The sequence below is a fragment of the Leiobunum rupestre genome, chromosome 4 (genome assembly GCF_980474605.1).
Source record: "Leiobunum rupestre chromosome 4, qqLeiRupe1.1.hap1, whole genome shotgun sequence".
Lineage (NCBI taxonomy): Eukaryota > Metazoa > Arthropoda > Arachnida > Opiliones > Sclerosomatidae > Leiobunum > Leiobunum rupestre.
This window is the reverse complement of record NC_143387.1, coordinates 67968605-67986818: the sequence shown is the minus strand read 5'-3', so window position 1 is coordinate 67986818 and position 18214 is coordinate 67968605. Positions and strand designations below refer to the sequence as shown.

Here is an 18214-nt window from a genome sequence, read left to right as displayed (position 1 = left end):
TTACGGTGCACAAGTTGGCCAGTTACTAGAAATAATGACTAATAATAATAATCTTGATAAAGTAGAGACACTAAACAGTTTCCAATTTTCATTGTTCAAACATCCCTTCGCAAACCTCACATTAAACTAAGCATCACCTTAAACTAAACCTCACCTTAAACTAAGCCTCACCTTAAACTAAGCCTCACCTTAAACTAAACCTCACCTTAAACTAAATATCACCTTAACCTAAATATCACCTTAACCTAAATATCACCTTAACCTAAATATCACCTTAACCTAAATATCACCTTAACCTAAATATCACCTTAACCTAAATATCACCTTTACCTAAATATCCCCTTAACCTAAATATCACCTTTACCTAAATATCACCTTAACCTAAATATCACCTTAACCTAAATATCACCTTAACCTAAATATCACCTTAATCTAAACCTTACCTTAACCTAAATATCACCTTAATCTAAACCTTACCTTAACCTAAATATCACCTTAATCTAAACCTTACCTTAAATTAAACCTCACCTGAAACTATACCTCACCCTAATCTAAATCAAACCTCACCTTAAACTAAACCTCACATTAACCTAAATCAAACCTCACCTTAAACTATAATATAAAATCTAAACGTACTATACCTCGCCTTAATCTACACTTACTATACCTCACCTTAATCTAAATTTACTATACCTCACCTTAATCTAAACCTAAATCTAAACCTACTATACCTCACCTTAGTCTAAACCTAAATCTAAACCTACTATACCTCACCTTAATCTAAGCCTACTATACCTCACCTTAATCTAAATCTACTATACCTCACCTTAATCAAGGCCTACTATACCTCACCTTAATCTAAATCTACTATACATCACCTTAATCTAAGCCTACTATACCTCACCTTAATCTTAATCTACTATATCTCACCTTAATCTTAATCTACTATATCTCACCTTAATCTAAGCCTACTATACCTCACCTTAATCTAAACCTGAAACTATACCTCAACTTAATCTTAACCTGAAACTATACCTCAACTTAATCTAAACCTAAATTATTCTAACCTAATCCTAATTAATCAAAACACCACGTGAAACTAAGTCTAGACGTCAATTTACGTTTCTCATAGATCCCGGAAAGGTGTCGTAACCGGAAACTAATGAAATTGGAACCGTTGTTACTAAACGAAACAAAAAAGCTCGTATTAACCACAAATCTGTGGTTTAAATATTTAATTCTTTAAAAAAAAGGTAGTGACAAACTTACAAGTATTGCAATTTTAAACTTATGATAGAAGTGAGAACCCTTCCTTTTTTGTTTGCCAGAAGAGGGCGGGTGTGTGCAGGGGCCGCTGCGACTATTAATACGTGTCTATTTTGACCTCGATGTCGGTTGCTCTTTCTTCCGGAGTTTAAATTTAAAATTACTTTTATTGACGGCGATACATCAAAGGGGACAGTTGATTTTTCTTTCTTTTGTTCGGATCGTTCGATTTAAAATGTTTTATTTAGCTGCTCCCCCCCCCCCGACCCCAACCGCCAAAAGAGAGATAAGGGGGGAGTTTTCTCTATAAATGTATCTTATAGTGGCGGACCTTCGTGGCGCTCGAGCACTTTTGTAGTACGGCGTAACATAGATGGCGTTCGAGTTATACTCTGATTATTGGGACAAATATAAGAAATTTCGTTTCGATTGACACCATTAAAATTAAGAATTGAATAAAATTAAATTGAAAATAAGAATTGAATTCATATTAAATTGAAAATGAGAATTGAATTCATATTAAATTGAAAATAAGAATTGAATTCATATTAAATTGAAAATAAGAATTGAATTCATATTAAATTGAAAATAAGAATTGAATTCATATTAAATTGAAAATAAGAATTGAATTCATATTAAATTGAAAATAAGAATTGAATTCATATTAAATTGAAAACAAGAATTGAATTCATATTAAATTGAAAATAAGAATTTAATTAATATATATCAAATTGAAAATAAGATCTAAATTAAATTAAATTAATGTAAAATAAGATTCAAATGAAATTAAATTAATTGAAAATAAGATTCAAATGAAATTAAATTAATTGAAAATAAGATTCAAATGAAATTAAATTAATTGAAAATAAGATTCAAATGAAATGAAATTAATTGAAAATAAGATTCAAATGAAATGAAATTAATTGAAAATAAGATTCAAATGAAATTAAATTAATTGAAAATAAGATTCAAATGAAATTAAATTAATTGAAAATAAGATTTAAATGAAAGGAAATTAATGTGAAATAAGATTTAAATGAAATGGATTGAAAGTAAGAATGAAATGAAGTTAATTGAAAATAAGAATTAAATTAAATCAATTGAAATAAGAATTAAATTAAATCAATTGAAATAAGAATTAAATTAAATCAATTGAAAATAAGATTTAAATGAAATGAAATTAAATCAATTGAAAATAAGATTTAAATGAAATGAAATTAATTGAAAATAAGATTTAAATGAAATGAAATTAAATCAATTGAAAATAAGATTTAAATGAAATTAAATTAAATCAATTGAAAATAAGATTTAAATGAAATGCAATTAAATCAATTGAAAATAAGATTTAAATGAAATTAAATTAATAGAAAATAAGATTTAAATGAAAGGAAATTAATGTGAAATAAGATTTAAATGAAATGGATTGAAAGTAAGAATGAAATGAAATGGATTGAAAGTAAGAATGAAATGAAGTTAATTGAAAATAAGAATTAAATTAAATCAATTGAAATAAGAATTAAATTAAATCAATTGAAATAAGAGTTAAATTAAATTAATTAAAAATGAGAATTAAATTAAATTAATTAAAAATGAGAATTAAATTAAATTAATTAAAAATGAGAATTAAATTAAATTAAAAATGAGAATTAAATTAAATTAGAAATGATAATTAAATTTAATTAAAAATAGAATTAAATTAAATTAAAAATAGAATTAAATGAAATATTTTACTTTAAAATTAAATGAAATATTTTACTTTAAAATTAAATGAAATATTTTACTTTAAAATTAAATGAAATATTTTACTTTAAAATTAAATGAAATATTTTACTTTAAAATTAAATGAAATATTTTACTTTAAAATTAAATGAAATATTTTACTTTAAAATTAAATGAAATATTTTACTTTAAAATTAAATGAAATATTTTACTTTAAAATTAAATGAAATATTTTACTTTAAAATTAAATGAAATATTTTACTTTAAAATTAAATGAAATATTTTACTTTAAAAGTAAATGAAATATTTTACTTTAAAATTAAATGAAATATTTTACTTTAAAATTAAATGAAATATTTTACTTTAAAATTAAATGAAATATTTTACTTTAAAATTAAATGAAATATTTTACTTTAAAATTAAATGAAATATTTTACTTTAAAATTAAATGAAATATTTTACTTTAAAATTAAATGAAATATTTTACTTTAAAATTAAATGAAATATTTTACTTTAAAATTAAATGAAATATTTTACTTTAAAAGTAAATGACATATTTTACTTTAAAATTAAATGAAATATTTTACTTTAAAATTAAATGAAATATTTTACTTTAAAATTAAATGAAATATTTTACTTTAAAATTAAATGAAATATTTTACTTTAAAATTAAATGAAATATTTTACTTTAAAATTAAATGAAATATTTTACTTTAAAATTAAATGAAATATTTTACTTTAAAATTAAATGAAATATTTTACTTTAAAATTAAATGAAATATTTTACTTTAATATTAAATGAAATATTTTACTTTAAAATTAAATGAAATATTTTACTTTAATATTAAATGAAATATTTTACTTTAAAATTAAATGAAATATTTTACTTTAAAATTAAATGAAATATTTTACTTTAAAATTAAATGAAATATTTTACTTTAAAATTAAATGAAATATTTTACTTTAAAATTAAATGAAATATTTTACTTTAAAAGTAAATGACATATTTTACTTTAAAATTAAATGAAATATTTTACTTTAAAAGTAAATGACATATTTTACTTTAAAATTAAATGAAATATTTTACTTTAAAATTAAATGAAATATTTTACTTTAAAATTAAATGAAATATTTTACTTTAAAATTAAATGAAATATTTTACTTTAAAATTAAATGAAATATTTTACTTTAAAATTAAATGAAATATTTTACTTTAAAATTAAATGAAATATTTTACTTTAAAATTAAATGAAATATTTTATTTTAATATTAAATGAAATATTTTACTTTAAAATTAAATGAAATATTTTACTTTAAAATTAAATGAAATATTTTACTTTAAAATTAAATGAAATATTTTACTTTAAAATTAAATGAAATATTTTACTTTAAAATTAAATGAAATATTTTACTTTAAAATGAAATGAAATATTTTACTTTAAAATTAAATGAAATATTTTACTTTAAAATTAAATTAAATTAAATATGTTACTTTAAAATTAAATTCAATTAAATTCAATTAAATTCAATTCAATTCAATTAAATATTTCACTTTAAAATTAAATTAAATTCAATTCAATTAAATATTTCACTTTAAAATTAAATTAAATTAAATTAAATTAAATTCAATTAAATATTTCACTTTAAAATTAAATTAAATTCAATTCAATAAAATATTTCACTTTAAAATTAAATTAAATTCAATTCAATTAAATATTTCACTTTAAAATTCAATTCAATTCAATTCAATTCAATTCAATTCAATTCAATTCAATTCAATATTTCACTTTAAAATTAAATTAAATTCAATTCAATTCAATTCAATTAAATATTTCACTTTAAAATTAAATTAAATTAAATTCAATTCAATTCAATTAAATATTTCACTTTAAAATTAAATTCAATTCAATTCAATTCAATTAAATATTTCACTTTAAAATTAAATTATATTAAATGAAATTCAATTCAATTAAATATTTTACTTTAAAATTAAAATTAACACTTTTTTATTGATAAAATAAATAATTTTTTGCACTTTTTTATATCGTAGTCGTTTCTATTCAACAAAAATTTAATCTAGTATGTAAATCAATTAAAATTAAGAATGAAATACAAATTTAACTTATTTAGATGATTATTTAAGCGCCGGACTATGTTTCGCCCCATTTTCCAACTTGTTTTTTTAGTCTCCGCGATTGAACTTGTCACCAGCATCGCGACAGTATGTGTGACGGAACAAGGACCGCGCACTCCCAACAGAATATTTGTCACTGTTCGTCTTATATTTTTTATTCTCTCCTTTCATTTGAAGTCGGAACTTTTTCGCCGTGTCCGCTTCGCCGGTCACGACAAAATTTGTCCGGGCTCGCTTTTACCAGTCGCGATGACGGAAGAGTCACGTGGGCGTCTAGGCCGGGGGGTGGCAGAGGAGGGGTGCACGCTTGAGAGATGGATTCTCTCTCCGCTCGTGAATCTTCCCGCCAAAAATCGAGGCCAAGGATTCTTCCAATTTAATTCTATTCTTTCTTCGCTTAAAAAAAGAGAGAAAAACGTTTAGTATTATTTTCTCTATTCAGCATTTCGACGCTTGACGTTTTGCCGCTTTTCAACTCAGTTTTATAATCCCATCTTTTATCTCACTTCGAGAATATTTTTCCTCTTGAAATCGGAAATTTGATTCGATTTGCGCTTTTGGGTTTAAATGGAGTAGAAATTTGAAACTAAGATTTTTTAGAACGGCTATATTCATAAGTAACATAATACGTAATAAGTATGATTTTTCAGTCTCTTAGGTACATCAGCACTATTAATAAAAAAAATTGCATAATATAGAATTAGTTTGATTTTTACATAATGAAAATCAGGAATCCATACATCTACTTGGAATGCTTATCGCGGCCGATTTTCGTCTCGATGTGGCTGACTGTTTTTTTGACGTCACTATGTTAACTTGACAAACAACAACGTGAGAGTGGAGCGCACGCAGAGGGGATTTTTTCTATCGTAGGCGGGGACAAAGCCGTCAGAGTGATCTTACCATACGCGATACGCCACGATAAGCATTCCAAGTAAAGGTATGGATTCCTGTGAAATTAATTGGGCGTCTTGGGTACATAAGCACTATAATAAAACAATTATGCATAATATAGAATTAGTATGATTTTTGGGTATCTGCAGTACATAAGCAATATAATAAAATAATTTTGCATAATATAGAATTAGTATGATTTTTGGTTGCATAGGTAACATAATGAAAATTAAGTTTGTCCTTTGGGTACATAAGCAATATAATAAAATTATTTTGCATAATATAGAATGAATATTATTTTTGGGTGCATAGGTAAAATAATGAAAAATAAGTATGATTTTTGGGTCTCTTGTGTACATAAGCACTATTAATAAAATAATTATGCATAATATAGAATTATAATGATTTTTGGTTGCATAGGTAACATAATGAATATTAAGTATGTCTCTTGGGTTCATAAGTAATATAAGACTTAAATGATTTTTTTTGAAAGTTTAATAAGCTGAATGATGTATTTAAAAACAGAAATAAAATCGTTAAATTTGCATATTTAGGCCTAATTAAAATCCATAATATTATTGTAAATATCATTGATTTCAGTTAAATAAGGAAATTTAACGAATTTTTTTCAGTTTTAAAGTACATAAATAATATAATAAAATAATTATTAGTAAACAAGTAACATAATTAAATATAAGTATGGCTCTTAGTTACAAAATTTACGTAATAAAAATAAGTATGAATTTTAGGTACATAAGCAACATAACTATACGTAACAACAGAAGTTTATTATTTATCCCTTAAATTTAACCAAGAATTAATTAATTTGTGCTTTTGTTGAGGCGATATTTAGCTTGGTTCCCAATCCAGTAAACTCCTTCCCCCCAAAAAAATTCAAATCAACCCAGTATTGCTTTGGTTCTCTCGACCTTTTGAAGCGCTCACTGGTGACGTTTTTCCTTCCCCCTCACGTGCCAGTGGAAAATTCAACCATGATGCCCCCACTGGCCGTTTTAATTATAATCAAAAGTACGATAAGTTAAATTTAATAAAGACCACCTTTGGACTAAAATGCAGTTAAATTACGAGAAAAGGTAGAAAAGTCCATAATAAAAAGAGGGGTAAAAAGCTAAGCCATCACCAATTTAAAGTAATGATAAAACTTACGAAATACTCGGAACAATAAATAAAATATAATTATAATCAATCTCCCTATGCATAAATCAATATTTTCCCAAACGAATAATTTGGTCAATTAACAAAACGAAATTCATTTGACCAAATGTCAACGCTTGTTATTGGGAAGTCATTAAATTATTATTGAAGCCACAAAAATATTTTAAATTAATTTAATGGGTTTCTAAAAATAATAATTGATTTAACAAATGTAATCAAGTAAGATATCATGAAAATAGCGATAATAGCGCGATATTTAGTCTGAATACATTGTGCAGTCAAAATGTTTCGATCATACAAATTCGAGTTTAGTAATTTCTTAAAAGCGTGATGGAAATTCACAATGGATATACCGTTTTAAAAAAGAATCGACGGGCGTCAAAACCGGTTAAAAATGACATCCTTTCCCGCGCTGTTTGATTAAAGGATTATCCGAAATCGATGTAGGGGTACAAATAAGATGATTATACGTCTCTCACTGGTTTGCGGGATAAAAAATATAAAAAATTCTAGGGTTAAAATTTTTACTTTGACCCTTTTAAACGCGTGTGGAGAGAGGACGTCGGACCAAAATGGAATTTCACTTTTATCCGCCCCCTTGTGTGTGTTTGATTCACGATCGAGGAAAAAATATATATTCTTTTTTTAGTTTTGGGAATTCGTGAAGGAATTGCCAAGTCACGACCACGCGCCCTTCTATTTAGAAAAAACCCTTTGATACTATTGGCTGTCCATTTTGAAAAAAAACTTGTAAACGCCATTTTGAAAAAATTTGAGTAGGAGCTGAATTGAAAGTTTAGGGATATTTTTATATCGATCTAATCTCAAATCGTCACTTATTTATTATTCTAAGTAACCAATCGGATCTGATCTGATATAATTTGATTAACATTTATTAAAATTTCTGAACGTAAATACAGATTATCTGATATCTTATTTTTTCCTTTTTTCAAATTATTGTGGTAAAAACTGGTAAAATAATTAACTAACTTAATTGATTTTACCATGGGCATATTTAGTTTTTCTACGTGAAATGAAAAAAAACAATTTGTTTTGGCCAAACAAATATATAATTCTACGTAATAAGCTTTATCATAATAATATATGAAATTATTTTCTGAAGTGCGTTTATTTCCCAATTAAAGTACAATAGTTTATTTTTATCAAATATTACGATTTGAATTACTTTAAGTAACGAATAAATTAATAAAAACAATATTTAAAATATTTGAAAGTCCCCTTTTGGCATTTATAAGGTTTTGCCATGGAACGGACGACTTGTTGTATACAGTCCCCTGTTGCGCAGTTTCGAACGTTTTGCTACAGTGGCTAATAGCGTATTTCCCCTTTAAGCTAGCCGTTAACTGAATTTTCTTAACCTTTCCGTCCGGGCTTCAACAAGGCATTGTCCCAGTTAATTGTACCTCAACGTAAGCCGTAAACTATAATATTACCCCCTTGATATCCCTATATTTAACGTAAGTTTTATTTTCATCCTGATTTTCGACCAGCCACAAAAATCCGCCTTTGCGCCGTGTCAAGGTCGAGTACGCTTTTGTTGATGGGTTTTTTCCGAAAATTATAACTATCGGTTTTGGCATTTCTATTATGGCAAAGCTCGTTTGTTTCTTTTTCATTTTCCTAATTAAGCTATTGTTAATGGAATTCATTCCCTTGGAATGAAAGATATGTTATTATACCGCAGAACCGTTCATTTTATTTTAGGGAATTAAGTAATGGACTTGCTTTTTGCTTGTACTATTGACGCAAGTTTTAAATTGACGGGGTTTACGCACTTTTATGGTCGAACCCGGATATTCGAATTCCTCGCCTATCATTACTATCATAAGTAACCTTATAACCAAAAAGTATGACAATTCCTATTGGTTTAATGCTTCCAAATGGTGGCACCTAGATTTTTGTGTTAGGTAGGTCCCCCTATTTTAATTTTTTGGGCCCTTAGAAAGATTTTGGTGGCACCTTTTTATACGCTTAAAATAAGAAATACTTAAAATTTTTATTTCATTGCTCTCTTTAATAATTTTCTGTAAAATGTTCAGGAATTAAAAGTTCACATCCAAAATTTTGCGCTTATTCTGAATTTTTTGGGAACCCTAAACTGACGAGGAGACTACCCGAGGTGATAATCACCGATTTTGTTGAAACTAGGTGGGTATGTAGACCTTATGGTAACATGAAATTTCACCAAGGTAAAAGTTGCAATGGACATTAGTTTCGCCATGGCAACCGAAAATGTTTTTGACAACACAGTACGTATATTTTCTCATTGAAAATAACATGGGAATCTGAGCGCTTCTAAGTGTCCCCCCCCCCTGTGAAAAAAAATTGAAAAAAATTTAAAATTTCAAAATCAAAAAAATATATCAAAATTGATAAATGAAAATAATTTTATGATATTTTGATGAATTTGGGTCAATTTGATCAAATTTGATCAGAATGGAGAAAAGCGAAATATAAAAATAAAAAGTTGTATTTACCAACTAATCGCCAAATCGACGGTAATCAATGAATTTGATCAAAATTAATAAAATATAATTTAGTTTTTTAAATTTGATCAAAATTAATAATTTTAATTAGAATTAATTATTATTATTATTTTTTAGAAGTGCTCAGATTCCCATGTCATTTTTAATGGGAAAATATACATACTGTGTTGTCAAAAGCATTTTCGGTTGCCATGGCAAAACTAATGCCCATTGCAACTTTTCCCTTGGTGAAATTTTTTTTTACCATTAGGTCTACGTACCCACCTAGTTTCAACAAAATCGGTGATTATCACCTCGGGTAGTCTCCTAGTGAGTAATATATTGCTTTCTTGTTAGTAGTGCATTTCGCCATGGTTATATTAAGACACTAATCTAAAATAACCTTTGATTGCGCAGTAACTTTGAAAGTCAGTCCGGAGATAATTTTGGATAATTATCATACTTATCGCTATAATGTTACTTATGTAGTTTGTTAACAGGTTTTCGTTTTAATATCCAATGTTAATAATGTTTCCATTACACCAGATTTTCATTTCAATATATTATTATTTCTGCTACTAGAATTAATTATAATATTATTGAGGTAATGGACAGATGATTTCAAATTAGCAAGTGACATCTATTATTGGTTTTTAAACCAGTTGTTACTATGCTCAAACTTATTTTGTTACAGTCTGAATTTTTCGATATACAAAAAGCGTTAACAAGAACGTATTTACATTACTGAGAACGCACAAAGGTATTTTTCAGGCATGATCTACTACCTAAGTCTTTCCATGAAACAAGAATCTAAGGGGACTCACGGTTCAGGCTTTAAAAAGCACGCGTGAATACTGGGAATAAGGAAATCACGGATATTTTAGTTCAATGTGGAAAAACTTGGCGTCGCTGAAGTCGGTTTCCGACTTAGTTTCATAAGCTGAAGACTGCACGTTCAAATTTGACAAAATGGCGCCGTTGTTGTCTATTAAATGATTAGGGTTAGTAAGTTTTAAACCTTTAATTTTATAAATTGGTTCTTTAAAAGTTTAAGTAAGTTACAAATAACCAGAAAGCCGCATATGGCTGAAGTTTTTTAATCAAATTAACTGGAATTTTTTTCATTTCTAACCTAACATTCTCGTACGTATTGTAGTGACAATTGAACAAAATTCTTGAGGCGCTTCAACTGGCCTTCCGATTTAGGCCACGCCTACCGTGTAAAAATATCGGGAACAGTGAGTTCCCTTAGATTCTTGGTCCATGGCCTTTCTCAAACGGAAAACTTCCATTTTCTGTATGGTATTTCTATCGCGTCATCTAGCATAACCTAAAGTATTCTTTTACGTTTCGAAAAAATATGTATAGTTACAGAATACTTTAATGAGATATGAATTTAACGATAATAATCGTGAATTATTGGTAGATTTTTTATTATTGTGCGACGAACAAAGTTACTTTGATAATTACCCGACAGATGGCGTTACCATTTCACTTTGAATTAGGTAAATCTTCTGGCTTCGGTAAAGTGGTTGACTTGTACGTTCTTAGTTACCTTAATACATTCTTGGTGTTAATATATGACTGCGGTTAAAAATATTGGTTTATTTAATTTATTATACATATAAAATTTAATATAAATTAGCATAATATTTTTATTGTTAACAATAGTTGTCTTTATGATTTATTGGTTGCTTTTAAGACAGGGGTACCTAAATGGGCTATCTTCAGTTAATGGCTATCTTGACCTTCAAAAAGTTTTATGTTGAAAATATATTAATTGCTTGTAATAAATAAATAACTAATATCAACTAGGCGATCTCAACTTTGAAAGTGGTGACTTCGACCTTGAATAAAACTGGTTAATATCAAAAATTCTTCAAAATTTTATAATAAAAAATAATTAATATAAACAAGGCGGTATCGACTTTGAAAATGGCGATCTTGACCTTCAAAATACCGATCTTTTAAATTTGTTATTTTGGGCACCCCTTATTTAAGACACATCGTTTTAGGTAGCAAGAATAATAAAAGTTCCTAGGCCTTAAATATAGGTAAAATTTGTACAATAAATGTCATCTTTATAAAATCATTGGCATTTTCGAAAGGTGCTAAAATTGAGAAGTTTGAGGATGGTTTCGTATAACATCGAGGCTATAATTTGCACATCAAAACGGACCTGTTATACACTTGAGTATATTTAACGAAAACGAAATGATTTCAAAACGGCGAACTAGAGAGGGAGGAATAGGTGAAACCCGCGTGGCTCCACTTTTTATTTTGCAAATCCCGGCTCGTGTAACTGGTAATTAGCTCTTTTTTTAGTTTCGGGAACATGTCAGGTATAATCATAATTTCGAGGCACAAACCTCCAGATATTTCCTCTCTCCGTAAAGCGGCTCCGGGTAATTCCGCACGCGGTTTTTTATACTCGCTTCCTTCGCGAGCCCGCTATTAAAACAAACATAGATGCTTATCTCGGTGGAGGTAATGATTAATAGGAACCGATTAAAAATCATCCCACCATTCGGAGGCTGGAAACCTTGGAATCACGCGTGAATGCGGTGGAGCCCCGCTAAGATCCTCCTGGTTCCCTTAAGTACGGAAATTCTCGGCACTAAAAGAAATCTGATGGTACTTTTCTCTCGCGCATACCATTCCCCATCGCGAGGGGCCTCCGCTCATCTTCCACGAGGATACGGAGAGCTGATGGCTGACATCTCGAAGAGGGAGGGAGCTTGATGAGGGCAACTGCGAATAAAAAGGGGCATCTGCCCTCGCTAATTTCCAACTGAATACTCTTCCCCTCCCCTCTTCGTCGAACTCTCGATCGAACCACTTCATCACGCGCCAAGATATATTCTTTCTATTTATCTCTCATTTAGAACCAGGCTCGGGTTGAAAAATATCCCGATTTCCATTAGAATGGGTAATTCCGTTCCAATTTAAATTTTATATTACTTGTGAAATTATTTATACGTTAGTTAGAATGTACGTTATAATGGTACGTGACTAAAGTCGAAAAAGATTTTTTCAACGTAAATCATCCCAATTTAATTTAAGGTACAAAAAAATTATCCACTTCTAAAGACTACATTTATTAGTATCAAAAGTCAAAATTTAGGCCAGAGATTCCAACAGTAGACCAGTTTCGCCCTTTTGGGACTCATCAGTACTGTGTAGGAACTCTGGCCATGCAATAATTGGTGAAGAATTTCACTATAAGTTGCAATGGACTGCTCACATATAGGGCACTCTGAATGTTTACTACATTTATTAGATTTAATAATAATAATAAGCTAGGCTAACAGCCAAGGCACTACCTTAGGCCTAAGTCATCAAGTGACTTTTAAAGCCATTAATTCAGGTGACCTGGTTACAATGCGTAGGAGGGTGGTGGCAAGCCATTCATGCCACGCGAGCCAACAGATCCTTGTACTCACTATTACCGTTAACCTCAACAAGTTTTAATGGAAGGGGAAACCGAAGATCTCGAGGGAAAACCTCCCAAACGAGTGGGGAGAGAACTCGGAAACTCAACGCGGAAGAAATTGTTGCGAGTTTTCACCCAGTGCCACAAACTGGGATCGAACCCGGCTCCTCTTGCTGCGAGGCGAAAGTGCTAACCACTCCTCCATAAAAATTTTTTGTTAATCTTAATTGACCGAATTTTGACACATGTTACAAACCATTACGGTAACGGGAACATATTATGGATGTTCCGGGATGGTGCGTATGCCATACGTATGGTAACACGGCATTACATTTTTTGGATACCCCAATTCGGTATTTGTTGTGGCACAGATACTATTTAAATTTGAAAAATTCCATTGCCATCCCATTTCTGTTCAAATATATCATTTCCAACCAAACCCATTCGATTTCACATAATTTTATCATTCCTGATTATTCCTGATCATTCCCTTGTTAAAATTTCCATGCCAATTCCATTTCCGTTGAAACGAAAATAAATAATACTACATGTAATTATAGTCGCAGACTATGTAATCTTATTTTTTTTGGGCTCAAATATTGGTTTTCCAACAATTATCAATCTTTTTTAGATATTTTCACAATCCTAATCATTCCATTCCCATTACATTTCCATTTTAATATTTGTTTTCCAACGACTCCCATTCCATTGACATTATCATATCATTCCCTACCATTCCCGAAATTACTTTTAGCAATTTAACCAGATTGAAATTTAATTCCCCGATTCAAAATTACCTTGTCCATCCTTTCCCTAACCGAAAAAAAGACCGCCAATTCCGAGGATATTTTCACGGTTACCGTGGTAAATGATAAAACCGTTTCCATACAAGTCTCTAATTGGTTTTTATCCCGCACCTGTTTTTTTACTAAAACGACCTTGACTATACTTTTTTTAGTAATATCCACGATTTTGCAAATTCTCGTGAATCCAGTCCTATTCATCGTGTTTAAGTGTTACAATAGCGATTTTATTTAAACAAATTACCGTGAAAGTGGGCCAAAAACGAACCCATAATTTTACACTATTTGCCTCGCTATAATTTCGTATAAACAACCCGCGAAAAGTTGGTGGAAATTGCCCGGTTTTGTGTGTTCGTCTGAATATAATTATTTTCTCTTTTTTGTGGTTGCAGACAACTAATGGATAACCAGATTCACACGATCGAGAACGGAGCTTTCCAGGACCTGATCACCATGGAAAGACTGTAAGCGCCTCTTTGTGTTTTTTAGTCCGGCGACATCTATGATGATTCCGGTATTATACTCTGATAAAGGGACGAATTTCATAAATTTATTTTTGATTGACGCCAATGGCTCCCAGTTTATAGACAATAATAGAATATAGCATGTAGAGCGGTTCATCTTTTCTTTGCTGTCTGTTCTAGCAATACGGAGCCCTAAGATCGAGTTGGACGGGAGGTTAAACTTCAATGTATAATTTTAGAATATATTAAATTAAAATAAAAACTTACATTAATATTAAATTAAAATAAGAAACTTACATTAATATTAAATTAAAATAAGAACTTACATTAATATTAAATTAAAATAAGAACTTACATTAATATTAAATTAAAATAAGAACTTACATTAATATTAAATTAAAATAAGAACTTACATTAATATTAAATTAAATTAAAAACTTACATTAATATTAAATTAAAATAAGAACTTACATTAATATTAAATTAAAATTAAGAATTAAATCAATATTAAAATCAAATTAAGAATAAAATTAATATTAAATTCAAATTAAAAATTAAATCAATATTAAAATCAAATTAAGGATAAAATTAATATTAAATTCAAATTAAGAATTTAATTAATGTTTGATTCAAATTAAGAATTAAATTAATATTAGATTCAAATTCAAATTAAGAATTAAATTAATATTAGATTCAAATTCAAATTAAGAATTAAATTAATATTAGATTCAAATTCAAATTAAGAATTAAATTAATATTAGATTCAAATTCAAATTAAGAATTAAATTAATATTAGATTCAAATTCAAATTAAGAATTAAATTAATATTAGATTCAAATTCAAATTAAGAATTAAATTAATATTAGATTCAAATTCAAATTAAGAATTAAATTAATATTAAAAGAGAGTTGATAATTAAATTAATATTAAAAGGAAGATGATAATTAAATTAATATCAAAAGAGAGTTGATAATTAAATTAATATTAAAGAAAGTTTAGAATTAAATAAATATTAAAAAGTTGATAATTAAATAAATATTAAAAAGTTGATAATTAAATAAATATTAAAAAGTTGATAATTAAATAAATATTAAAAAGTTGAGAATTAAATTAATATTAAAAAAGTTGATAAATAAATTAATATTAAAAAAGTTGAGACATAAATTAATATTAAATTCAAATTAAGAATTGAGAATTAAATTAATATTAAAAAAGTTGATAATTAAATTAATAATAAAAGAAAGTTGAGAATGAACTTAATATTAAAAGAAAGTTGAGAATTCAATTAATATTAAAAGAAAGTTTGAGAATTAAATTAATATTAAAAGAAAGTTTGATAATTAAATTAATATTGAAAGAAAGTTTGAGAATTAAATTAATATTAAAAGAAAGTTGAGAATTAAATTAATAGGAAAATATAGTAAAAAATTACGTTAAAACTAGTTATAAATAATTTTACCACTGCTGTACAATTAAAAGTAATTTATTTACAACACTACAGTGGTTTCGAAAAGACTCTCGGACGACGAGACTCGTAAGTAGATGGAAACTTAAGCCCCGGACTCTACTTGGTCCCTTTGGCCAACTTGTTTTCTTACCCTGGCGTATTATATGAGTCCTCCCCATCAAACGTACAAATCATTCGGAAAAAAGGGGAGAGTGAAATCATTTGCGGTCGAAGGGGAGTTGAAAAAGCGCCACCTGTTGAATCGGGGGCGCGAATCGTGACTACTCTCTTGTGTACTTACCTTTCGCGCCTCACACTCGCCAAACCATTCTGATGGCTTTTATGTATTTTTTAAGTGAACTTTCGTTGGGTTCAACTGGGATATATTCCAATGAAAATTGCCACTATTTTATCGGCCGAAATCTTTTAAAGTATCCGATAGTTAAAAGAGGCGAATAGCGGTTTTCTCTTATCTATTTTCAAACAGGGGGTCTTTTTTCACATTTGGGATACTTTTTTACGGGGTAGAATCTGGAGAAAAAATCAGGTGTAACGGTGAATTTCTTCCCCCTGCTTCGACAATTTCGCAAAGAATCATTTCGGTAATTTTCTCACCCACACACTCGCGCTGCTTAAACGTTATTTTCGCTTCTTCAACTCACCGGTTCACACGTGTATCCGTATTTGTCTGTCTGTTCACAAAGTGACATGAACTGGTCAAAATTACAATTAAAAATATTAAACTCGATGGACATGGTAAATTAAATGGTTTACAAAATTTTAAATTTGACAACGATCCGAAAGCTCCGTTTTTAATTGAATATTTTATTTAAAATATTTTTAGCCATGAAGTATCAGACTTTTAATTACATTTTAAACCATGTTCAATATATTTTTGGAACTAATTCCTTCTGTGGTTTGTTGTAGCAAAAGTGCATAATATCCCTAATGAGTAAAGTATCCGTCTAAACCGCAAAAATTGAAATATATATCTTAACAAAGTCAAAATTTAGAGATTCCAACTGTAGATTGGATTTGGTCTTTTAGGGTTCATCAGTAATTCTGAGGATATTAGTAAAACCAGAAGTTTATAAAATATATCTTGCCTTTAAAATGAAACGTGTACCTTAGAGGGCAGATTTCACGTTATATGATGAATTTCACTAATTTTTCTTCCAAAAAGCATTTTGAAAAATCATCGTGAGCCTACGAAAGTACATGTTTCAAGCGATTAAAATCAGCAGTAGAGGTTTCAACTAGCACTATTTTATCTCAGTAAAATGTATTACTCAGCTTGATGATGTAAAAGTCAAAAATTACACTGCATAAGGATGTTTACTTATAAACTCTTTTGTTGTATGTAATTGCTATAATGCCAGTCGTGGGAACCTACGAATGTGAATAAAATTACTAGTATAAGTGTCTTTAAAAGATATATTCTAAACAGTGATAAGTTTTGTGATAGAACCCCCGCTAGGGTAGGTTGACGTACGTCGCGACCTCTTGTTGAGATACCTAATGATAGAGTGGCTGCTCCACAGTTTGATATCACGCCATATGACCATTTTCTCCTCCGCAGATGTGTGCCGAAATAAATCCTATAGCGTGAATTCCGATAATTTCTTTAATTGACTTATTAAATGGTTGGGTCGAAGCGTTTGGGGTTCACTGTTTTTACGGAGACTACAGTAGTTCTTGTTGATTCTCATTTTTAACTCGTCATTTATACTTTTTTTTGGCTACGCTGTTTTTAAATGTACGAAACTAATTTAGTATTAAATGTTTGGTATAGAAGATTTGTTTTATCAAGATGAGAATGGGCCCCTTAACGATTTTATTTCCAAATTATTGTTATCATAAGTAATGTAACCAAGATAAGTATGACACTTTCTAATCTTTTGTCGATAATTGTTTCGTAGTTAGTTTTGCCAATAATAAACATTGCGTTACGAAGTTCAGGGGGCTCTCCGTGAGTCCTTAGAAATATCAGGGATCAGCTTAAAGAAAATTAGAACGCCAAAATAAGCATTGATTATTGAATTTCAACATAAAATTGAATACTATAAACATCCTATACCTTTCTGATGGTAGCTATTTTCGAATTTCTGAACTAAACATGTTTTTACTCGAAGATACAAATAGGTTGTGACGAGTTTCCTCTTCCGGAAATATCAATTACGAAATCACTTCGTTTAATAATATCATGAACCTAAATCGTTAAGTGCCACACTTATGTTGTTATGTTACGTATGTTATTATTAACCACTAGATTTAAGAAAGTTTTGAAAGCGGGACACGTGCAAGACTGAATTTTATCAATTTTATTCTTTAGCGTGGATAATTTTATATTTCCTTAGATTGTCGATATTTTAGTCGTTTTCGGCTAAGCCTT

The 18214-nt window shown here is 28.4% G+C and overlaps 1 protein-coding gene across 4 annotated transcripts in view; it reads left to right on the top strand.

Annotated features, from left to right (window-relative positions):
- The window catches only part of sli (slit guidance ligand), a 214907-nt gene that overhangs the window by 30231 nt on the left and 166462 nt on the right, over nt 1–18214 (top strand). For all 4 annotated transcript variants that reach the window (XM_090173981.1, XM_090173980.1, XM_090173982.1 and 1 more), the window contains exon 3: nt 14304–14375. In XM_090173981.1, coding sequence (XP_090030107.1) covers nt 14304–14375 — 72 coding nt within the window. The remainder of the gene's footprint in view (nt 1–14303; nt 14376–18214) is intronic.